The 24,616-nt window shown below is 43.2% G+C and overlaps 1 protein-coding gene across 2 annotated transcripts in view; it reads left to right on the top strand.

Annotated features, from left to right (window-relative positions):
• The window catches only part of ADGRD1 (adhesion G protein-coupled receptor D1), a 367,284-nt gene that overhangs the window by 1,883 nt on the left and 340,785 nt on the right, over positions 1 to 24,616 (top strand). The window contains exons 3-4 of one of the 2 annotated variants that reach the window (XM_029058448.2): positions 10,413 to 10,496; positions 16,191 to 16,313. In XM_029058448.2, the coding sequence (XP_028914281.1) occupies positions 10,413 to 10,496; positions 16,191 to 16,313 (207 nt within the window). The remainder of the gene's footprint in view (positions 1 to 10,412; positions 10,497 to 16,190; positions 16,314 to 24,616) is intronic. The other variant, XM_029058449.2, reaches the window with a different exon arrangement.

The raw sequence follows: 24,616 nt of genomic DNA, 5'->3' as shown, positions 1-24,616 counted from the left end.
TAAAGGATATTATTGTTAGTTTAGAATAGTTGATTTTCCGTGACTGGATTTAGGGCTGAGGGCTTAGTGCAGGTGATGTAGATTGAATCAAGATATCAAAATAAAGCACAGGTTAGTTATTGATTTTTGTCACCAGAATCTTGAAAATGGACAGGCAGCTTTACCAGCTGTCCTCAACTTCCACACAACTGATGTTTTGGAGGAAGTGGATTTTCAATATGAAACTGGAAGGCACTGAGTGTTTTCCTCCTCAAGCATATGAAGAATCCAGCATCAAGAACTCTTTTCTGCCCCTCGTCCTAGGCTGTTAGGAAAGAAGTTATTGAATTGCAATCCTGGGACCTGCATGATATGAATATTGAAAATCAGGGATGAAGTTGGAGGAGGGGTTTGGGAATTTTGCTCCCCACTCTGATCCTGGCAGGCTGAGTAATTCAAACAGTGAACTCCAATTTACCATATGATAGTAATAATAATAGTAGTGGTATTTGTTAGATGTTTACTATGTGCCAGGCACTGTACTAAGTGCTGGGGTGGTTACAAAGAAATTGGGTTGGACACAGCCCTTGCCCCACATGGGGCTTACAATCTTAATCCTCATTTTTCAGTTGAGGTAACTGAGGCACAGAGAAGTTAAGTGACTTTTCCAAGGTTACCCAGCGGACACGTGGAAGAGCCGGGATTAGAAAATAAGTCATTCTGACTCCCAGGCCCGTGCTCCGTCTGTTTTATCCACCATATTATACTTCCACCTTTCATCTCACTCCTTGATTCTCGTTGCGGAAGGGTGTCTTAGGCCTTCTGGATAAAAAGAGCTATAGGATGATAAAAATAGTCTTAGAAACTTCCCAGGCCTCATCTTCTCAACCTAATGGCTTCAGCAGCTCTCCCTGGACTGCCTGGGGATTGTCCACTAGGACCCAACCCCAAAGAATCTTGGATGCAATAATTCCCAGAGCTGTTTGGAGGGAAATTAAGGCACAATCAGGCATCCTTGTCAGCTTTGGATTCTATTGGCACCCATACTGCCAAACTCACAAGAGGTGAGAGCTATCGTGGGCCAAGGGAGTAATGAGTGGAGAGTGGGAAGGGGTTGGAAGAAAGATACATTCTGATGTTTCAGTCAGGCGATCGATCAACAATGCTTATTGAGTGCTTACTGTGTGCAGAACACTGTACTAAGCACGTGGGAGAGTACAATGCAATAGGGTTATTCCCCCCCATCATTTAGTTTACTTTCACCAAGTGCTCCTCTGTCTGAGTTGCTGCTCAGACAGAAAAGGGAGGGCATTTCCTGATACCCTCAGGTTAGTTGGAAGATGGTTCAGGTTGGAGCACCCAAAATCTGTCACTCATTCCCCAGTCATCTGGAAAAAGAAAAGGGAGAAAGAACCATTAGCTTCGATGAGGGCTGATGTTAGTCAAGCTTAGTTCACAGGTTGGGTCTTTCAGATCTCTGTTACTTCCCTGGGAAGTTCTTGTTTTTTTTAAATTCAACATTCTGCACGGTGATGTTCTTTACCAGCCTAGTCCTGTGATTTTTTTTTAAATGGTTTGTTAAGTGTTCACTATGTGCTAGGCACTGTACTCAGCACCTGTATAGATACAAAATATTCAGGTTGGGCACAGTCCATATCCCAAAAGGGGCTCACAGTTTTAATCCCTATTTTGTAGATGAGAGAATTTAGGCACAGAGAAATTATGTGACTTGACCAAGGTCATACAGCGGACAAGTGGCCAAGCTGGGAACAGAACCCAGATCCTTCTGACTCCCAGACCCCCGCTCTATCCACTAGTCCTCGCTGCTTCTCAAGTTCCTCTGTTCCTTTTTTACATTTTGGCTTTCGAGATGCTTATCTCGCTTAATGATTTCATAGTTTTCTCATACTCCCCACCTCGCTGAATTTCAAAGCTCCCTGGTTCCCATTCCATAAGAACGAGTTTCCCAAGACTCGATTTCTTACAGAATCCTGGTGTGTTCATCTTGATAACATCCTGAACTGTTGTTTCTTTTTCTCTCATGGCATTTTAAGCACATTCATTACTGAAAGTATCTCAGGAGAAAAAGCAGCATTCATTACTGAAAGTATCTCAGGAGAAAAGGCAGCTTCGTGCCATCTCTTTTGATGGGCATTCAGCTCTTATTTCGCTATAAAGAAAAATGGGTATGCAGTTCTGTGCAGATTTAGATGCGGTTGCCTCGGGGCAGTGGCTTCTATAGATGCAGAAGCTTAAAGTTGAATCCAATTCCTAACCTTTTATGCACTGGAGTCCTGAAGTTACAACTAGAGATTCAACAGTCGATCAATCAGTGCTATTTATTGAGTCCTTTCTGAGTGCAGAACACTGTACTAAGTGGTTGAGAAAAACTGTGACTGATAGAAACCAGCAGAAAAGGGATTTTTACACAGTGACTGAAACTTCAGATTTCAATTCTCTGGTGAGGTGACTCTCCATTACTTTTATCCTTAAAAATGGATGCCCTGCCGGAGAACTGACAGCCACAGAACCTAAGAGCCCAACTTTGGTTCCGCAAGACCATCTTCTTTACTTTAAATTACTGACCCAGTGTTTTTTAGTGGTCAGGAGCTTTTGCAAAAGATCCGTTTTTCTCCCTGTTCATTCCCAGTACATCCCCGTTCCTGTGGAGAGACTACTTGCTCCTTAAAAAGTTTCAAAAAAATAATAAAATATTAATAATTGAATAATAATGTTCTGCGAGAGTAGAGGAAGATTTAGTCAGTGATGGAGAGGAGAAGCAGCCTGACCTAGTGGATGGAGCACAGACCTAGGAGTCAGAACAACTTGGGTTCTAATCCCGGCCCCACCACTTGTCTGCTGTGGGACACTGGGCAGGTCACTTAACTTCTCTGTGCCTCAGTGACCTGATCTGTAAAATGGGGATTAAGATTCTGACCCCCATGTGGGACAGAGACTGTGTCCAACCTGATTATCTTGTATCACCCAGTGCTTAGTACAGTGCCTGGCATATAGTAAAAGCAAGGTTGGCCTCCTTAATCTTCAGGTGGGCAACACGTTAAGTCTCCCTTCCAACTCGATTGTTTGAAACCAAAACAGAGATGCAACGCTTGGGTTGACTTGCCAGTCTAATTTGTTGAGTCCAGACCCTGGGACTGAATGCTCTGGCATCAGTCAATCAATCATATTTATTGAGTGCTTACTATGTATAGACCACTGTACTAAGCAATTGGAAGATTACAGCATAGCAGAGTTGAGAATAATAATAATAATAATAATGGTGGTATTTGTTAAGCGCTTACTCTGTGCAAAGCACTGTTCTAAGCGCTTGGGGTGATACAAGGTGATCAGGTTGTCCCACGTGGGGCTCACAGTTTTAATCCCCATTTTACAGTTGAGGTAACTGAGGCACCGAGAAGTGAAGTGACTTGCCCACAGTCACACAGCTGACAAGTGGCAGAGCTGAAATTCGAACCCATGACCTCGGACTCCCAAGCCCGGGCTCTTTCCACTGAGCCATGCTGCAGCCTGGCCTAGTAGACAGAGGACAGGCCTGGGAGTCAGAAGGACCTAAGTTCTCATCCTGGCTCTACCACTTGTCTGCTGTATGACTTTGGACAAATTATTTAATTTCTCTGTGTCTCTGTTACTTCAATTGTAAAATGGGGATTAAGACTGTGAGTCCCATGTGGGACAGCGATTGCGCCCAACCTGATTAGCTTGTATCTACCCCAGGGCTTAGTACAGTGTTTGGCACATAGTAAACGCTTAACAAATAACAACGAAAAGGTTGGTGGACACACTTCCTGCTCATAGAACAGCTACTTGTGAATAGAGCAGGCCCCTTAAAATTGGTCCTGAAAATGTAAAGCTACTCATAAGGGTCTTCACCTTACGAAGCCAAAGTTGAAACTAATTAATCAAAGCAGCATGAAACGGCAGCTGTTCAACCTTTTTATCAGTGAAATAGCTTCATCATTTCTTGCCATGGCCTTTGGGAATGGGAACCGTAAAGCTGAGAGACTATTTGTGAGTTAAAAGCCATGAGCGATAATAGCCAAGATGCAGGATCACAGTCCTTTATTTTGGTGAACATTCCCATTTACAGCTTTCCTTTTAAGGGGGCAACAGTGATGTGCTAGTGTTTGGTTGAAATGAGCATCTAATCTTAATCCATTTTGGGAAGGTCTGCACACCCATCTGATAGGCCCCACTTTGACATTTGAGGTGAGAGGCCAGGATGGGTAGAAATCTAAACTGTCCTCGTCTTCCACAGAGTAGCTTTCCAAGGAATGGAAGGATACCAGCCCGGGAATATTTCATCCAGCGTCCAGCAGAGGTCATGGAGTCTAAATTTGGAAATGAGCCTGGTTTATCGTAACACAGTTATGCTCTGCAAGGGGTAGCTTTGAAGGAGGGAAAAATAAGGAGGCCTTTATGGACCGTAGCATTAAAAAAATTGTGTATGCATTCAAAACCTCATCGGAAACTCCTGCAGGTGGAAGATGGGCCCCTAGCGAACTCCCTAGTGATCTCCTCTGCTCCTCTCCAGTTCCTACCTCCTCCTGCCCCTTCTTTGACTCTCCCATTTTTTCTATCAGTATCTTGAGGAGATATCCCTCCTTCTCTCATCATCTACCCTCTTGTGTTGTGCTTTATCAAAAACCTTGGCCCCTCCCTTCTTCCCTCCCTGACCACTATCTTTAATTGTTCACCCTCCATTGATTTTTTCTCCTCTGCTTTCAAGCATCCTCATGTCTCCCCATATCCTCAAAAAGAAAACACTCTCTTGATCCCACGGCTGCCTCCTGTTACTGCCCCTCTCCCTCTCACCATTCTTCTCCAAATTCCTTGAGTTAGTTGTCTAAATCCACTGCCTCCACTTCCTCTCCTCCAATTCTATCCTTGACTCCCTTCAATTTGGCTTCTTCCCCCTTCACTCCATCAAAACCGTCCTCCCAAAGGTCACTGATGATCTCCTTCTTGCCAAATCCAACGGCTTCATCTCCATACTAATCCTCCTTGACTTCTCAGTTGCCTTCCAAACTGTGACCACGTCCTTCTCCTGGAGACATTAACCAACCTCAGCTTCACTGACATTGTCCTCTGTTGGTTCTCCTTCTATCTGGCCACTCATTCTTAGTCTCTTCGATTCATTCAGTCTTACCTATTGAGCACTGGCTGTGTGCAGAGCACTGTACTAAGCTCTTGGAAAGTGCAATACAGCTATAGAGACAATCCCTGCTCACAACGGGCTTAGCTTCTCCTCTGCTTCCCACCCCCTAACTGTGGGAGTCCCTCACAGTTTAGTTTTGGATCCCCATCTATTTTCCATCTACACCCACTCCCTGGGAGAACTCTTTCGCTTCCATGGCTTCAATTACCATCTCTCTGTGGATAATCCCCAAATCTACATCTCCAGTCCTGATCTTTCTCCTTCTCGGCAGTCTTGCATGTCCGCCCGCCTTCAGGACACCTCTACTTGAATGTCCTACTGACACCTTAAATTTAGCAAGTCCAAAACAGAACTTGATATCTTCCCATCCGACCCTGTCCTCCTCATGACTTTCCCATCACTGTAGATAGCACCACCATCCTCCCTGTCTCAAAGACCTTGGCATTAGGCTCAATTTATCTCTCTCATTCAACCCACATATTCAATCTGTCACCAATTCCTGTTGGTCCTTTACAACATTGGTAAAATCTGCTCTTTCCTAGCACTTATCTTAACTCCCCCTGACTACTGTGACAGTTTCCTCACTGACCTCCCTGTCTCTTGTCTCTCCCCACTCCAGTCCAAACTTTACTTGGATGCCTGCATCATTTTTCTAAAAAAAGTTCAGTTCATATTTCCCCACTTCTCAAGAACCTCCTGTGGTTGCCTATCCACCTTGGCATCAAATGGAAATTCCTTACCATTGTTCTTAAAGCCCTCAATCACCTTGTCTCCTCCAATCTTGCCTCCCTGATTTCCTTTCATAATCAAATATGCTCATTTTGCTCCTCTAACACCAATCTACTCACTGTATCTCGATCTTGTTTCTTTTTGATGCTAATTCCTCACCCATATGCTGCCTCTATCTTGGAATTCTCTCCTTCTTCATCTCTGACAGTTCATCATGCTCCCTACCTTTGAAGCCTTATTACATTTACATTTCTTCCAAAAAGGCTTCCCAAACTAAGCCCTTGTTTCCCCTACTCCCTCTTCCTTCTATGTCTCCCTTGAACTTAGATTTGTACCCTTTATTTATCCTGCCTCAACCCCACAACACATAAACACATATCCACAGTTTATTTTAATGTCTATCTCCCCATATAAACTGTTTAGCTCCATGTGGACAGGGAACGTGTCTATCAAACCTGTTTTAGTGTACTCTCTTTGTGTTTAGTGCAGTGCTCTGTATACAGAAAGGGCTCAATAAATACAACTGAGTAATTGATAAATAGTGGGGTTTGTAGGTATTGCATGTAAATTCAAGGAACGTTGAGCAGATGAACTATAAGGACGTTGATGGAACAGAACACTGGGAATGGAAAGAAAGTCAGGATTTCCAGAGAAGAGAGTGGGTACCTTTGGTAAAATCTAATCATTACACATTAATTTGATAGCAAGAAGCAGGCTTTTTTTTTCTATAGAGAATAACATTGGTATTTGTTAAGCGCTTACTATGTGCAGAGCACTGTTCTAAGCGCTGGGGTAGATACAGGGTAATCAGTTTGTCCCACATGAGGCTCATGCTTAATCCCCATTTTACTGATGAGGTAACTGAGGCACAGAGAACTTAAGTAACTTGCCCACAGTCACACAGTTGACAAGTGGCAGAGCCGGGATTCTAACCCATGATCTCTGACTCCCAAGCTGGGGATCTTTCCACTGAGCCATGCTGCTGGTTTACAGATCTGGCTTCCATTACTGATGGTGATAGGGAAAGGAACAGTTATAAGGATAAACAATCATTATCATCATTGGTATTTATTAAGGACTTACTGTGTGCAGAGTACTAAGTCCTTGGGAGAGTACAAAAGAGTTGGTAGATTAGATCCCTGCCCACAAGGAGTTTACAGTTTACAGGTAAACAATAAATATTTACAGTAAATAACAAAGGATGGGTATGTCCTCAGTCACAACGAGGGCACTTAAAGCAATCCCTTAGGCTAACGGAAAGGAAGTGGAAGTCAGAGCTTTTTTAGAATATTATAATAATAAAGATAATAATGATAATAATAATATGTGGTATTTGTTAAACACAATGTGCACTCTAAACACTCTACTAAGCACTGGGGTAGATTCAAGATAATCAGGTCAGACACAGTACCTGGTCCAAATGGGGCATACAGTTAGAGTAGGAGGAAGAACAAGTATTTAATCTTTATTTTACAGATGAGGAAACTGAGTCACAGAGAACTTGAAAGACTTGCCCAAGGTCACATAGAGGTAAGTGGAAGCAGCATGGCGTAGTGGAAAGAGCATGGTCCTTGAAGTAGAAGGACCTGGGTTATCTTCCTGGCTCTGCCAATTACCTGCTGTGTGACCTTGGGTAAGTCATTTAACTTATCTGTGCTTCATTCCCCTCATCTGTAAAATGATAATTCAGTGCCTGTTCTCCATCCTACTTAAATATGAACCCCATGTGGGTCAAGGACCGTCTTCAAATTGATGACCATGTATGTACTAGATGTTCCTATGTAGTAGTTCCTCCTTCTAGACTGTAGCCATCTAGACTGTAAACTCCTCCCGCTACACTGCGAACTCCTTGTGGGCAGGGAACATACCTACCACCTCTGTTATACTGCACCCTCCCAAGCATTTATTACTGTGCTCTGCACGTAGTAGATGTTCAATAAATAAAATTGACTGAGGAATATACCCAGGTGCTTAGAACAGTGCTTGATACATAGTAAACCCTTAATAAATTATTATAATCAATCATAATAATGATATTTGTTAAGCATGTATTGTATGTCAGATGCTGTACTAAGCACTGGGGTGATTACAAGCAAATTGAATTGGACACAATCCCTGTCCCATGTGGGGCTCCCAGTCTTAATCCCTATTTTACAGATGAGGTAACAGGCAAAGAGAAGTGAAGCGAATTGCCCAAGGTCATACAGCAGACAAGTGGCAGATCTGGGATTAGAACCCAGGTCCCTTTAGACTCCAGGCTCATGTTCTTTCCACTAGACCAAACTGTTTCCCTGATTCACTGGCTCTGCCTTCACCAGTGACTCTGAACTGCCTAGCTCCAACTTCCCAGAACAGCACTACAGAGGCATCTCCCTTCTTCTCATGGTCAACCGATCAATCAGTTATATTTATTGAGTGCTCACTACATGCAGAGCAGTGCAGTAAGCTCTCAGAAGAGTACAATGTAACAGAGTTGAAAGACACTTTCCCTGCCCACAGTGAGCTTACAATCTAGGGGGAACTTACAGTCTCCTCACAACCTGGCACTGACCTGGAAATCAACAGTCCCTAAATATTTCTTTGTAGACACTGCCAAGAATGACAGATTCTAGTGCCTGCACAAGTAAGACGATTGATCAACAGTAGTTACTGAATACTTATTCTGTGCTGAGCACTGTATTAAGCATTTGGGAGAGTATTACAAAATAAGTAGGCAAGATCCCTGACCTCCCAACAGTGGAGGAGACAGATATAAAATTGGGATGGGCAGGGAGATAGTGTGGAGTATAAGGTCATGTATATAAATCTATCTTCTGGGGGAATCACGGTAGATGCATTGGTAGAACGTTATTTTGTACTCTCTCAAGTGCTTCGTACAGTGCTCTGCACACGGCAAGAACTCAATCAATATGATTGGTTGACTGATCGGAGAGGAGGTTGTGAGTCTCCCCTGCTTAGGTGACATGGATGTGCTGAAGTGGAAGCAGTGGAGTAGGGAGATGAGAGATTAATCTGGTGGAAATGTGATTTCATTGTATTACATTCCCCCAAGTACTTAGTACATACAGTACTCTGTGCAGAGTAAACACTCAATAAATACCACTGCTTGATCGATTCAGAAGGTCCTTGAAGATGGAGAGCACAGTGGTCTCCAAGATGTGATTATTAGTAGTGATATTTGTTAAGCACTTATTATTACCAAGCACTGTACTAAGAACTAGGTGGATACAAGATAATCAGGTGAGACACAGTCCCTGTCCCTCACGGAAATCACCGTCGAATTGAAGGAAAAACAGGTATCTAATCGCCATTTTACAGATGAGGCAACAGAAGCCCTGAAAAGTTAACTGAAATGTAGCACTGAGTGATGATTTAGTGAGTTTAGATGAGTCGTTCAATGGAATAATTGAGGTCAAAAAATACCATCTCGTGACTTACAAACAAGGGTGTGGGGGAAACAAATGCACTCTCCTTCCAGACTGATGTACAAAGAAACTGTGTTCTTCTGCTATGAGGAAACCTTTTCACTCTATCGCTGTCTCTGCCAAAACTCTCAATGTTGTGCCTCATTGCTTACTCCTTTCCAGCGCAACCTGCTCAAGCAGTTAACCCCAAAGGAAATTCATCATTAGTAATAGGCCACTCATGGCCAGACAATATACTATTCTGCATCCTTTGGGCATTGGAAAGAATGGGTTAGTTCAACCTAGTACTTAATGTGTCCCTGGGTATTGCTTCTTTCCCTGAGTCAGTCTTCCTTTCAGTTCCTCTAGCCGAGATCACTTTGATTCTGGAAGGAAATCTGTGGGTGAGAAAAAAGGAGTTATCCAGTGGTTTCTAGACTGCGAGCCCATTGTTGGTAGGGATTGTCTCTATTTGTTGCTGAATTGCGCTTTCCAAGCACTTGGCAGAGTGCTCTGCACACAGTAAGCGCTCAATAAATATGACTGAACGAATGGTTTGGTCATCGTGTCCACTTGGAACTCAGGAGAATCATCTGAAACCAAAGAAAATGTTTAGGGCAATAAAATGTGCTATTATTCACAGGATCTATTTTATGACTAGAAGGATCTGAAGACACAGCATCTGCTTGGTATAGAACAGACTTTCTTTTTTCAGCTGTTTCTTCCTGGATAAAACTTTCAGGATTTAAAGACTGGGGGGGTCGATGTCACTTTCCTTCTCAAAATCAATAACACGCCAGTATAACAATGGTAACCAATGATTCTTTGTGTAGGTGAACATGCCTGGTATTCATAGTATATATTTAGCGTTTCTGTAGTATAAATATATAATGAACCCATTAAATGCCTTAATGTATACCTTTGAAGAAGATGAACTGGGGCAGGGCAAAACGGTTGTTGCAGAGCGATGTCTTTTAACCTATACTAACTGTTTGCTTGACTTGTAACAAAAATGCAGTGAATTCACTTTCGCCCTCTGACCCCTTCCCCATTGTTTCCTGTTTCTGCAAAACTCCTGTATATCCAAGCTGGCACCTAATGGTCATTATGTGTTTTCTCGTAAGGGTTCCAGGTGTTAGCCTCTGCTTCCCATTACTGGCCATTGGAAAAAGTGGACGGGATTCATGAACTTCAGGATACAGCCGGAGGTAGACATGGGTCATGAAAATGGCCATTCGCATAAGAATGTGTGACAGTCAGTAAGTTGAAAGGGAACAGGAGAAACGGAAGGGAATGGTATTTGTTTTGAAGCCCCGGTAGAAGAGATTAATCTGTGGCAACTCCCCAAAATAATTTTGCATTTCAGAGGTGTCTTTTAATAACATTCTTAGACATTTTATGAGCAGCCTAAAATATCCATACTGACAGAAAGACAAACGATTTAGAGAACTCAAAAATGTCATTAAAAATCAGTCTTCTACTACAGCCTTAAAAAAGGAAGCTGCCTAAGGAGCGTGCTGCGATGTGTCGGGGTAGAAAACCCAGACTGACATTTCTCAAAGAGGCAAAAATAGCCCGTCTTTGTTCGGATGCCCAAATGGAGAATAAATGAGACAGTCGCTGAAGTCATTACCAATAGGCGACTGGTACGTTGAAAAATGTACATTTATCATTCCTGGTTTTATTGTCAAACCCAGAAAAAAAATTTCGCCTTCAACCAATCCCCTTTCTCAGCCCTGAAATATCAATCCACCCCTGAAGATATGCTGAGTGTCAGAGTCACAGAAACTCCATTAATCATAGGTCCAGAGGAAATGGTTAAGACTCCATCCATTCAAACATGCCAAACGCCCTCAGATTAAAGAAAAAACAAGACTTTTCTGAGCCCTTCTCCTTTAATAATAATGATAATAAAATAATTCTGGTATTTGTTAAGTGCTTATTATATGCCAGGCACTGTTCTAAGTGCTGGGTAGATAAAAATAAGCATCTTACATATAATCCTTTGGGTTATAGGTTTCAGTGAGGCCCATATTCCAACTGTAACTTTGTTACAGGGTTGAAATGGTACAAGCTTAGTGAGGCATAATTTCCACCCCAGAGCCTGCCAGTGGGGAAGAGAGAGCTCCTCAAGTCTATATTATCAGTGAGGGGAAATGTAGATATAAATAATAATAATAATGATGATAATATTTTTAAGTGCTTACAATGTGTCAAGCACTGTTCTAAACGCCGGGATAAATACAGGTTAATCAGGTCAGACACTGTCCCAATCCTACAATAAGAGAAAAACAGGTAGTGGATCCCCATTTTACAGAAGAGGAAACAGAGGCATGGTGAAGATAAGTGACTTGTTCAAGGTCACACAGCAGGCAAGGGGTGGAACAGGATTAGAAGCCAGGCCCTCTGACTTCAAGGCCTGTGCTCATTCCATTAGGACACACTATTTTTCTGTAAAAGGGCTGTTCACAGGGAGAGTAGTGTTAGGAACAGTGTGGAAAGGACCTCAAACAGACTACATCAGGGTGGGCTCACCACTAGTCATCTTTGACTTGGCGGGCGTGTTGGGGGAGTTGGAATTACTTTTGGAAAACTCTGGTTACCCTTCACCTGCCATTACCTGGCCATTGGCACTTTCTTCCAAAGACACACCACCCCGTGGTAATGTCAAAAGAATCAGAGGGATTTGGTTAATTCGGTCGAAGTAAATTCCTCCCGGGTCTTGCCTGCTGTTTTTCTTTCGTTCCGGTGCCCTCTAAGGGACCTGGACAAGGAAGATTTCAACCAAACTGAAGGATAAAATCAAAATTATCAAGTGCTCCGAAGATAGTGACTAGAATTTAGGAGCCTACCCAACCTGAAATTGAGTAGCTTGTTGAGGTAGGCTGCCCCTAGGTCTCGTTCATTTGGTATTTTTTGTAGTTTTGAAAAGCTCAAAGTAATTTTACTAGGAAAAAGTATCCATTTGGAAAAAGTATACTTTTTCTCCCAAAGCCCTTCTCTTGGTAATGATGTTATGTGGGAATTTTTCAGTTAGACTGCAGGCTCTTTATGCAGAGGGATTCTCATCCATCACCCCATCTGGCTGTAGGTGACAGTCAGGTCTCTTGTGATGATAATCACTTGCTGGGTGTGCAGTTCTTGTCCTTGTTGGCAAAGTGTCTGTTGTTTTGTCCATTTGTCATAATATCATGCAATTGTTTTCCATCCCATGTTTCTCGTCATAAATCTCTGCAACATCATAATCTTTAATCGTTTGTTTTTTTTTTTTGAAACCATTGTGTTGCTGAATTCAGTTTCATACCTCTCAATTGCTGGTATCGACAAATTTAATTTTCCCTTCAGTCTGGCTGTTGTCTAATTCAGTAGTAGTAATGACCCAGTGTCAGAAGTGCATTAGGACATGAAAGTTACCAAGGACATCAGCCTATTAATTTTTCCTTTGGAGTTAAAAAAAAAAAAAGGTGGGTCCATATTCTATGAATTGAAGGGCAGCTTCTCAAAATTATTTGCTCGTTGTTCTGTTGAGAGATATGGTCCTTTCTGATCATTTTGTGTTTGACTCATTGTTTTGCTTTTTTTTGTTGTTTCACCCAGCTCTAAGAATCCACAACTTCACTGTGCTTCCTTCCCATAATTTTACCTTTGTATATACCAATGACTCTGCCTACTCTAACTTCTCTGCAACCGTAGGTGAGGACTCGCATGTTTTTGTTCTGCATTTCTCAAGCTTGGACCTGCATTGCATTTAGACACCAGTCTGATTTATGGCTCAGACTTTATCTTCCTGGACATCACAGGTGCAAATTTCCAAGGCACTGCAAAGGGGGTGATTAAAAGTGGGTGTTAAAATAGGCAATCAAGATAAAACCTAAACAAAGCTTCAGGGACCCGCAGTACTTACCAAAAGGTGAAAATAACCTTTCAAATCATTTTCCTCTAATTTATTAGGGTTTCCACAAATCTCTCCTGGGGCTAGTTTTCAGTATTAAGGAACAGGGGAAAAAACCCAGACACAAAATGAGTGCCTTTTAAAAGTACATCCTGCTAATTCCTAAATATGGGGACAGTGGTGGAACTGATTCAACAAAGTCATGGCCTCCGGTGGCCAATTTTGCCATTCAGAACTTTCTGTGTGCCTTCACCAAGATGGGCCAATCACAAAGTTCAGGAAGAAGGAAGAGATGAGGAAGGGGAGGAAAGGAAGTTTGGGTAGGAACTAAATTGTTGGAGCCTAATAGACAGGGAATATGTCTACCAACTCTGCTGCAGGGAATTCTCCCAAGTGCTCAGTACAGTGCTCTGCACTCAGTAAATGCTCAATAAATATGATTGATGGATTGTAAGGGCAGGAGTTGGACAGGGGCTACCCTAGATCACGTCTTCCACTTCCCCTTTGTTCCCCTACTACATTTCTTCCTTCTCCCACCTTCGCATCTTTGTTGTCAAGCCTCGCTGATCTTGGGGTGGCTGAGAAGTAAATTGACTACAGAATGGCACTGTGTGTTTCATAAATACACACCAGACTTTTATTTTCCTGGAAATTAAAATCAATTCTACTCCCTATCTTTCAACTAATAATGTCGAATTAAGCAAAGGAGTTGGATCCCTTTGGTATAAGCTAACCAATGAGAAAACCTTCTCAGGAAATTCCCAGAAGTTGCTGTATAAAATACTTGTCCCTTGGGTTGCTGTGATGTTGTTAGCCAACTCAACATCCCCAAAGACCCCTAAACCCAGGAAGGCTAAGACTGATGAAAAACTGAGGCCAATTTGAAATTGAAGCAAGTGATCTAAGGGGTCCAAATGTCAATCAATCAAACAGTGATTTTTTAATTGAGTGCTCGGTGCGTGACACTCTACTAACACATGGAAAGATCTGTTGGAGTAGGCAAACATGATCCCTGCCTGGAGCTTACAATTAGCGTGGCCCATGGGTTAATCATGCAACCTAGGCCTGGCGCTGATCCAGCAAGGATATTTATTCTTTAATACAACCACAGAGATGTGTTGGCAGTCCTGAGCTTGTCTGACAATAAACTTCAAATGACCCTCATTTGTTACCATCCTTGCTTATCTGTTTTGTCAGGCATTTACCTCACACTCACAAAACCAAATACGATAGATATGAAAATTAAACAAAATATGCAGGATATGCAGTGAGATGTTCAAAATGGGAATATGTCTCCTTTTGGGTTTTACAGCTGGCAGACTAACTTCCTGGCTCTTCAAACTTGATCCAGTTCCACCTCCTATGCAGTCTAAGGCTGAAGTCCATGTTGCTTTTGATTGGAGGGTGTCATGTTTGTCCCTTCCTCTGAGGGTGATTATTAATAATAATAATTGTGGGATTTGTTAAGCACTTACTGTGTACCAGACACTGTATTAAGCACTGGGATATATAAAAGGTAATTGGGTTGGACACAGTCCCTGTCCCACATTGGGCTCACAGTCTTAATCCCCATTTTACAGATGAGGTAGCTGAGGCATACTGAAATGATTTGCCCAAGGTAGCAGAGGAGACAAGTGACAGAGCCAGGATTAGAACTCAGGTCCCAGACCTGCACTGTAACTACTAGGCCATGCTGCTTCTCATTCCTGAGTAAGGACCTGCTCAGAGTTGGATTTGGCAGTTGTGTACCACCTGCTGCTTCACGCAGTGTGAACGGGTCTTGAGTTACCTCTGAACCTTTCCAGAGGTCATGCTTATTCATCGTACCACTGGCCAGCACAGTCTATATCAGGTCCTTGCCAAAATGCAATTCTGGAACCTAGTCAGTCTCCTATCACTGAAGCTGCACCCTTAACGTAGTACTCTGGGTGGGACATGAGAGGAAGATGAGTCACAGCGAGGAACCAAAACAGCTGTTGTATGGGAAATTGGGAAACCAGAAGCAAGGAGGGCAGAGGAAATAATTTAAGGATATGGTAAAACGAAGCCTCTGACAACGTCTGCGTCCCAGCCGAAAAATGGGAGTCAATTGCCAAGGCCAAACCTGCAGAACACACTGCCTTCAGGAAGGGAGTAGATCTCTTTGAGCAAAAGTTATGCATAGAAAAGGAGATGAGAACTATAGGCTTGTTATGGGCAGGGAACAAGCTTGCTATTTCTTTTGTATTGTACTTTCCCAAGCGCTTAGTACAGTGCTCTGCATATAGTAAGTGCTCAGTACATTCAACTCATTAATTGATAGATAATGAGGCAAAAGAAAAAACAGTCCCAGGCACCGCAAACACTGAACAGAAGAACACCATAAAGGACAACCTTATTGTGTGTCCAACATGACCAGGGCTGTGAATCCTGCTTTGGCCTTTTCAGCCACACAGGCACTCAAAACAAAGGTGAACCTCACCTTCCGTGGTAGCTTCTTTGAATATGAAGGGCAACTCTCTCTATTTATAGTCCAAGTGGGAAGGGAGGAGGTGTCTAGAAAATAAAGAACCAAATTGGAATTGCCATTTCACTTATCTGAATTGAGGAGTGGGTTTTTCTACAAGTCAATTCAACATACTGTTAGCGTTTAGGTCCGCTCTTTTGTGCTCCAAATGCTTCTCCCAGGTATCAAGTCCTTTCAAAGAGAGCTAGATGTCTGCACTCAGAGAACCACTCAAAGACAGAGTTCTGTGGCATGAGGTTAAGCCCAAATTATTCAGTTGAAATTTCATTAGAGGTGGAAATGGGAGATGGAAAGGTCCCAGCTAATTTTTTCTAGCTTCAGAATCAATATTTGGGAGATGATGCTATACTTAATAAAGTGTCAGCTCCCCCTGGGATCTCAGTAAATAACGTTCGATAAATGACATGAAAAACACTCGAGTTGCTTTCAGGTCAGGTTCTCATCCTCTGGAAGTTTCATCGTACAAAACTATTAAAGGATAACAGTGTGATTTTCCTCGCTTAGACATTATAGAAGGAACGGTCAACAAAGGCATTTTCTTCAGAGAGAAAAAAGGAGTCACATTTCTCTACTTTGGAAGCCACAAAAATTCCTGCATTAGCAATCCGATGCAATGTGGACCTGAAGGTGAGTAATGGGATTAATACATTTCTTAAAATTGCATTATTTCTTTTATAGCATGAGAGCATCTTGGCGGGGGCACTGGTATGATTGGAGTTGCAAATGGATACAGAATCATAATGATGGGATTTACTAAGGGTTTACTGTATGTTAAATGATAGGGTAGATGTGAGGAAATCAGATTGGCAGAGTCTCTGTCACACATGGGATTCCCATTCTTAAATGGAAGGAGAACAGGTATTGAATCCTTACTTTCTATATAAGGAAACTCGAGGCATAAAGAAATTAAGTGGCTTACTCAAGGTCAAACAGCAGGTAAGTGGCTGACCTGGGCCTGGAACCCAAATCCCCTGCTTCCCAATCCAGTGTTCTACTCACTAGGCCATGCTGCCTCTCATGTAGGTTTTGGATAAATGCTGTCACTCTAGAAAGAGGATGGGAAGCATGCCTAGAGGGGGAAATCCAGATTGCTGGGTTCTTGCTGTGGCTCTTCCAGATCGTTCTAAAGAAGGGTTCCATTTCAACGGGCCAGAAATCATTTCCTCTTGAATCTGAAATTGAATTAAGTGAATCATCCTGGAACGAATCCCCACCCTGTCCATCCTAGCCCAGTCCTTTCTGTTCCCACAGATTTCCCGAACCCTTCCTGCACTGGGCTCACATAATAATGAGGATAAGGATGATAACTCTGATATTTGTTAAGCGCTTACTAGATGCCAGGCATCATACTAAGTGCTGGGGTGGATGCAACCAAATCAGGTTGGACACAGTCCCTGTCCCAAATGGGGCTCACAGTCTTAATCCCCATTTTACGATGAGGTAGCTGAGGCACAGAGAAGTGAAGTGACTTGCCCAAGGTCACACAGCAGACGAGTGGCAGAGCTGAGATTAGAACCCAGGTCCTCTGACTCCCAGGCCCAAGTTCTATCTAAGAGGCCAAGATGCACCTCCCTGTCTCTCCACTCCCCTTGTGTCCCCCCTACCTCATGCACTCCTACACCTATTCTGACTTCTATTTTTCATTTTTTGTGGACTTAGCTGCTGCTGCCATGTCCTTGTCCCTTCCCGCACCTGGCAATCTGCACCTGTCAGGGGGCCAGGCCCGGGCCAGGGGGACTGATGGGAAGCTGGCAGATTGTGGTGGCCATAGAGGAGGAGGGGGCTCTGCAGAGATAACACATCCCCCCATTTTCCTCTAATGTCACTGCTACTTTGTCTCTCCCTTCTCCCACCCTGACCCCTCCACCCCCAACGTAACCCTGGTCTGGGCCCCCTTACTCGGCAGCCCTCACCATAGGCAGGCAGGAGGTGGGAGGCCTGGTGTGACAATCCACAACTGTGCTGGGGTCTGTCACCTTGGAATGTGACTTTGAGGAGGCTGAAGATCTAACTTTGGAGGCTCCTGAGGCAGTAGATGTCATTCCTTAAAAGCTCCTCGATGGCACGGGTTGAGCCTTGTGGGTCTTTTTTACTCTCCCAAGCACTTACTATCAGATGGCCAAGTGACGGTATTTATTGAGCGCTTACTATGAGGAGAGCACAGTGTCGAGTGCTTGGAAGAGTACAATACAGTGGAATTGGCAGACACGATCCTTCCCCTCAAGAAGCATAGAGCTCTGCCTTCAGTAGGCACTGAAAAATACTACTGATTGATTCCCTGATTGATTCTCTGATCGGTAATGAAGAGATTCCTTGGGTATTGTGTAAAATGGGGATTACAGACAGGATGGCAGGGAAGATTGTCCCATTAAGGATATCGTTGTGACAGGCAAACCATTTTCTGAAATAGTAACAATAATAATAATTATGGGATTTTTTAAGCACTTATTATGTACAAGTACTGTTCTAAGCACTGGGGTAGCTACAAGGTAATCAGGTTGCCCCCTCGTGAGACTCACACTTTCAATCCCCATACAGATGAGGTAAATGAGGCTCAGAGAAGTTAAGTTACTTGCCCAAGATCACACAGCAGATGAGTGGTGGAGGCAAGATTAGAACCCGCATACTCTGAGTCCCTAGCCCGTGCTCTTTCCAATAAGCTATGCTGCTTCTCTCTCTTCTTAGTACCAAAAAAAACCCCTTGGTATTTGTTAAGCTCTTACTATGCGCAAAGAACTGTTCTAAGCACTGGGGAAGATACAGGGTAATCAGGTTTTCCCACGTGGGGCTCACAGTCTTCATCCCCATTTTACAGATGAGGTAACTGAGGCTCAGAGAAGTGAAGTGATTTGCCCAAAGTCACCCAGCTGACAAGTGGCGGAGCTGGGATTAGAACCCATGACCTCTGACTCCCAAGCCCGGGCTCTTTCCACTGAGCCATGCTGCTTCTGGGTGATTCCTAGTTGAGAGCCCCTTGGGAAGTCAGGGTCTGCTTTCCAACCCTGAGACCAATCTTCCAAGCTCAATAACCCTAGTGATCGAATACCACTTCCTGTTTCTAGGAAAAGCTAGTTTGGAGGAAAGCTTATGTAAAACCTCTGAAGGATTCTTGGCTATCAAAAAGCCCTATCAAAACAACATTATGATGAGTTAATTGCAAATGAATAAAAAGCATAAGGATTCAATTTCTAACAAAATAAACAAGAGCTTAAAAATTAAGGAGAAAATTGCTTGGAAAAGCTGGTTTGGGGCTTTGGTGAACCCAAAGGTTTTTGGAAAATAACTTTGAGTTATTCTGGGTATGCTTTGCAACCCCACTTTTACATATCCCTGGTTTGAACCATTACTGAATAAAGAGATATTATAAACAGCCTCTGATTGTTTGAGCTCCAAATTAACAACAATTCTAGTTTTAATACAATGGTTCAGAGCACAAAGAAACCAACTTGTTCCCTGAAGAAATAAAGGGTCAGGTTCAATTCAGGCCGATATAACGTCTTCCATGCTTCAGACTCGGTAGGGCTGACAGTAGGGCTAGAGAAAACTCTTTACTGTGAGCTTCTTGTAGGCAGGGAATGTCACTTTTTATTGTTGTATTGTAGTTTCCCAAGCACTGTTACAGTACTCTGCACACAGTAAGAGCTCAAAAAATATGACAATGAAATGTCCTTCATCACTGGGCTTTTCAAAATGCTTTAGGTACTCTTCTTGTGAGGAAAAACTTTATGGGATCGCAACTCGGGCACAGAGAACATGCCAGAATGATAACATAAGGGAAGGACTGATTTCTAAGGGCAAGTTGAAGTTGGGGTTGGGGCAGTAGGAAGAATGGTTGTTTCCTAGTTGCCTGTTGTGTCACTAGCAGGAAATAAATCAGGTGGTGAAAGATGTACACACACAGTCAACTCACAATTCTCTGATTGTCATGGAGGAAAGGAAGAGCCTGGTTGTTTTCAGCCAATAGTTTCAACTTCTTCATGAAATCTTTTAGCCGCTTTCCTAATGATAATAAGAGGAAGAACATCTGTTAAGCGTTTACTATGTGCCAAGCACTGCACTAAGCATTATGATAGATACATAAAAATTAGGTTGGACACAGTCCCTGTCCTTCATGGGGTTCACAGTTTAAGTAGGAGGGAGAACAGGTATTTAAGTCCCATTTTACAGATGAAGAAAATGAGGCATAGTTAAAATGAGGCAAGTTAAGTCACTTGCTCAAGGTCACATGGATGGTAACTGGTAAAGTCAAGATTAGAACCCAGGTCTTTTGACTCCCAGGCTTGTGCTCTTTCCACTAGGCCAGGCAACTTCGTAATAAATAGCAGACGGATTTAGATTTTACCTTTCAGTCCCATCTAGCCTATGATGAAGGTGGTAAAGAGGGGTACAGTGGACACTAAAGTGGGCAGAAGAAGGAAGAGGAGCAAAGTAATGGGATTACCCAGAGATTGGATTATTAGCCTTCAAATTAAGAGTTGGAGGTATCATTTTTGCCATATCTGTGCCAAGGCTAAAAGGGAGGTGTCTAAACATGGTGATACCTAGGATCCACCTCTCTTTGCATTAGTCAAGCTTAAATGTTAATCAGTAAGATATTGTTTGAAGTTGAACACAGCCTTGCTGCTAATTCATTCCATTCATTTATTGAGCATTTACGGTGTGGCTCACCATACTAAGCGCTTGGAAAAGTACAAAACAACAATAAACAAACACAGTCCCTCCCTACAATGATCTTACAGTCCACTTTCTTTCCTACTTAGACTGTGAGCTTCTTGTGAGACAGGTACTACATCTATTCTGATTCATTTGTATTTACTGTATTGCTTATAGCAAAACTAGACTCATATGTAAGCACTTAATACCGTAATAATAATTTTTTAAAAATCTGTGTAGGTCTTTTAGGAGAGCAGCATGACCTAAAGGAAAGGGCACAGGCCTGGGAGTCAGAGGCCCTGGGTTCTAATCCTGGCTCTGTCACTTGATTGCTGAGTCACCTTGGGCAAATCACTTAACTCCTCTTCGCCTCAGTTTCCTCATCTGTAAAGTGATGAAATCCACTTTAGACTGATAACCTTATGTGGATAGGGACTGTGTCCAAAATGATTATAAAAATAATAATAATAATGGTATTTGTTAAGCCCTGTGTGCCAAGCACTGTTCTAAGCGCTGGGGTAGATACAAGGTAATTGGGTTGTCTCACGTGGGGCTCACAGTCTTAATCCCCATTTTACAGATGAGGTAACTGAGGCACAGAGAAGTTGCCCAAAGTCACACAGCTGACAAGTGGCAGATCTGGATCAGAACCCATGACCTCTGAGTCCCAAGCCCGTGCTCTTTCCACTGTTACACTGCTTCTCCTATTTTATCTTGTATCTACCCCAGTGCTTAGTACACTGATTGGTATTCAGGAGGCACTTAATAAAATATTACCATTATTTTAAGAAGATGGGATTTTGGGGGCCTGAATTAGATTGTTGAGGGCAAAGTGTATTTTTTGGAATCCATTATCCAAATAATGAGTGCATATTGATGCAGATTTGGTGTCAGAGCAGTGATGCACGTGATGGGCTTTATGCAGAGAGAGACTGAGAGTTTGTTAAGCTGTTGCGGAGGGGATCGGGCCCCTCCACACTGTAAGCTCTTTGTGGGCAGGGAATGGGTCCACCAACTCTGTTGTATTCTACTCTCCCAAGTTCTTAGTACAGTGCTCTGCACGTAATAAGCACTCAATAGATACAATCGATTGATTAATTAATTAATATTGTACTTTCCCATGTGCTGTGTCCTCTAGACTGTAAACTCGATGTGGGCAGGGAATGAGTCTGCTTATTGTTATACTGAACTCTCCCAAGTGCTTAGTACAGTGTTCTGCACACAGTAAGCACTCAGTAAATATGATTGACTGACTGACTGACTATCAATTGAGTGAGTTTCCATTACAGATGGTTCCTGAGGACCAGTGAACGGAACCTCATCATTCTTGGCAGGCAGAGGATTTGGGGTGGAAGATGGTTGATGGTTCCAGGGGTAGCTGCCTTCTGTGACTTTTTTTTTTAATTGAAAAGGGTTTTTTCGGTCAGAGGATTTTCCTATGGACCATCATTCTACCAACTTCCTCCCCTCACCTCCCAGTGCTTCTAAGATGGTTCCCTGAAACGTGAATTCTCGTGGCACAGCACTATAATATATTTATATTGTCTATCTCCTCTAGACTGTAAGCTCCTGAAGGCAGGAAATGTGTCTGCCAACTCTGTTGCATTGTATGCTCCCAAGTGCTTAGTACAATGCTTTGCACACAGTAAGCACTTAATAAAAACTACTGATTGATGTGACCCATTTTTTTAATGGTATTTCTCAAGTGCTTACTATGAGCCAGGCACTGTTCTAAGCATTGGGGTAGACACAAGCTAATCAGATAGGACACAGTCCATGTCCCACGAGGGACTCACAGTCTTAATCTCCATTTTCCAGATGAGGTAACGGAGGCACAGAGAAGTGAAGTGACTTGCCTAAGGTCTCACGGCAGAAAAATGGCAGATATGGGGGGATTAGAAAGCAGATCTCTCAGACTCCCAGGCCTGTGTTCTCTCCACTAGGCCACACCACTTCTCTATTTAAGGCCAGATTGAGCTGCTGACATGGTCACTGCTCAGGGACACCGGAATGCATTTGCTCCATTCTGGGGTGATGGTCTGTCCTGTATCTGGTAATAAATGTCATAAACTAGATAAGTTTAGGTTTCTGGCAGGCATGTTCCAGTGGTATTGAAAAATTCCTTGCCCAGAGACCGATTCCTTTCGGGCCTCAGTTGATGGGTCACGGCTAGTTGGCCCGTCTGGGCACAGGAAGCACCCACGGGGCAGCTGAAGGCCCTTTTCTCTATGATTTGACCGGATTAAAAAAAGACAATAATAAGCAGCGAGAAAAACACTGAAGAAGTGGAGCTGAATTTCCTCCCCGGTTATGGAGGTGTCTCCTGATAAGCTCCAAAGAGTAGATTTCTGAGCCCAACCCCTCTGAGGCCTCGTTGGCTCTGGATGGAAGGTTCAATTTCCCCCTAGTGCCTTTTTTCTGAGCTCGGAGTCTTTCCAGTGTTCCTGGCTCAAATTTCCATCCTTCCCTTGCTGCCGTGCCCTGCCCCTTTGTCATTTGGCAACCAACCTCTATCCCCAGGGTAGCCTCCTCAGAGCAGTGATGTGATGTTTACTGCCCGTGGATAGTTTGAGAGGCTCCTGGGGGCTTTCCAGGAATAGAAGGGGCTCTGGGGACTGGACCGGCTGTTCCCATCAGCTAGAATTTTTAAGCACTCAAATCCTGAGGTGTTCCGTGACTGGCAAGTGATTGTCATCTGTATCCAGTCCTGACCGCTTCAGTTTGTTGCTCTGGGAATATCCAGCCCCCACACAGAAACCTCCCTCTGAGCCCCCCCTTTTCACCCCTCACAAGGAGCAGGAAGTTCCTGCCGAACTATCGGGCTCCAGCGGCCAATCCAAAGCTCTTTTACATTTCCCTGAGAGAGAACCGACCCCTGGCTCTCAAGAGGCAATTGACTGTCCAGCCCAGCTCTGGAACTGAGCTATTTTCCTCCTGGTTCAATCAGCTTCCTTTGCTCAGTAACACTGGGAAGGCAGCTAAATTAGGTTTTGTAGCAGCAGCTGGAAAACCTCAGCATTCACAACCCTCCCCAACCCCGCTTCTCCACTGTGATATAATCTTTTTCTTTGCCCTAGGTTATTCGAATCAAAAAACTGTCAGCAAAGTCTGAAATATTTGCCAGATGGAGTTGGAGGGATGGTAACCTTTATGATGAAGTTTGATGGAAATAGACCCAGCCCAAATCCTACAATTGGGTCATTTTAGAACGAACCCGGTTTACTGAGTCACTTCCGATGCATACACACCCATTTCACAGATTATCAATAAAATAAACTTATTTTTGGACTCATCGTGAAGCATCACAGCCTAGTGAAAGGAGCATATGCCTGGGAGTCAGAGGACCTGGGTCTTAATCCCAGCTCCACCGCTTGTCTGTTGGTTGATCTTGGACAAGTCACTTATTTTCTTTGGACCTCAGTTTCCTCATCTGTAAAATGGGGATTAAATCCTTCTCTCTACGATTTAGACTGTGAGTCAGCCCCACGTGGGAGGGGGATTGTGTCCGATGTGATTACCTCATGCCCATCTTAGTGCTTAGGACAGTGCCGGACACACAGTAAGCACTTAACACATTATGGTCATTGCTATCATTACTAATAATAATGATATTAAATTCATTAGAAGGAGTAAAAAATTATCCGACTTCCGCACCTTTCAGTTGTTGCCTAATTCTTCAGACTACAAAGAAGGAATGCATGATAACTTTTCATCTTTAGTGCTTTCTGGGCCCCTAAGATTTCTAACGTTGAGATTTTACAAAAGCCGCTGGGCAAAGAATCGATGCTTCGTGTAAAACTGCAAGGCCAAGCTACAGTTCTCCTCTATGAGGAGGACTGGAGTTGAAAGGAGAAATTGGTCGGCGTGGAAGGAATGAGCTCCGAGAAGCTATCAAAAACCAAAATATACTCGGAGACTAAGGGTCAGCCCAAAATGGTGGGGCATGATTGTGTTTACCCACAATACCTAGCTCAAAGAGACAAATTGAATGGCGATGTTCCTGCTGAATTTATTTCCTTTTGTTGTTTGAAATTGCCCAGTGGTGGAGCAATATAACGAAAGACTATAATCTTCCATGAGCTATTATAGATTTCAGGATTAATGCCATTTTAAAGGATGCAGGTAGAAATTCTCACCGAAGCCAGTGTTATTCTCCTACAGAGTGGATATATGGAAGAATGTGTTTTATAGTGGCTCTGTGGGCTTAGATATATGCTGCAGCAGGGAAGGGAATTTTATAACTGTAGGAAGGGAAATGAACATTCACAGTTAATCAT

The sequence above is a fragment of the Ornithorhynchus anatinus genome, chromosome 2 (genome assembly GCF_004115215.2).
Source record: "Ornithorhynchus anatinus isolate Pmale09 chromosome 2, mOrnAna1.pri.v4, whole genome shotgun sequence".
Taxonomy (NCBI): domain Eukaryota; kingdom Metazoa; phylum Chordata; class Mammalia; order Monotremata; family Ornithorhynchidae; genus Ornithorhynchus; species Ornithorhynchus anatinus.
The sequence above is the reverse complement of the archived record's forward strand: the minus strand, read 5'-3'. Positions and strand labels throughout refer to the sequence as shown.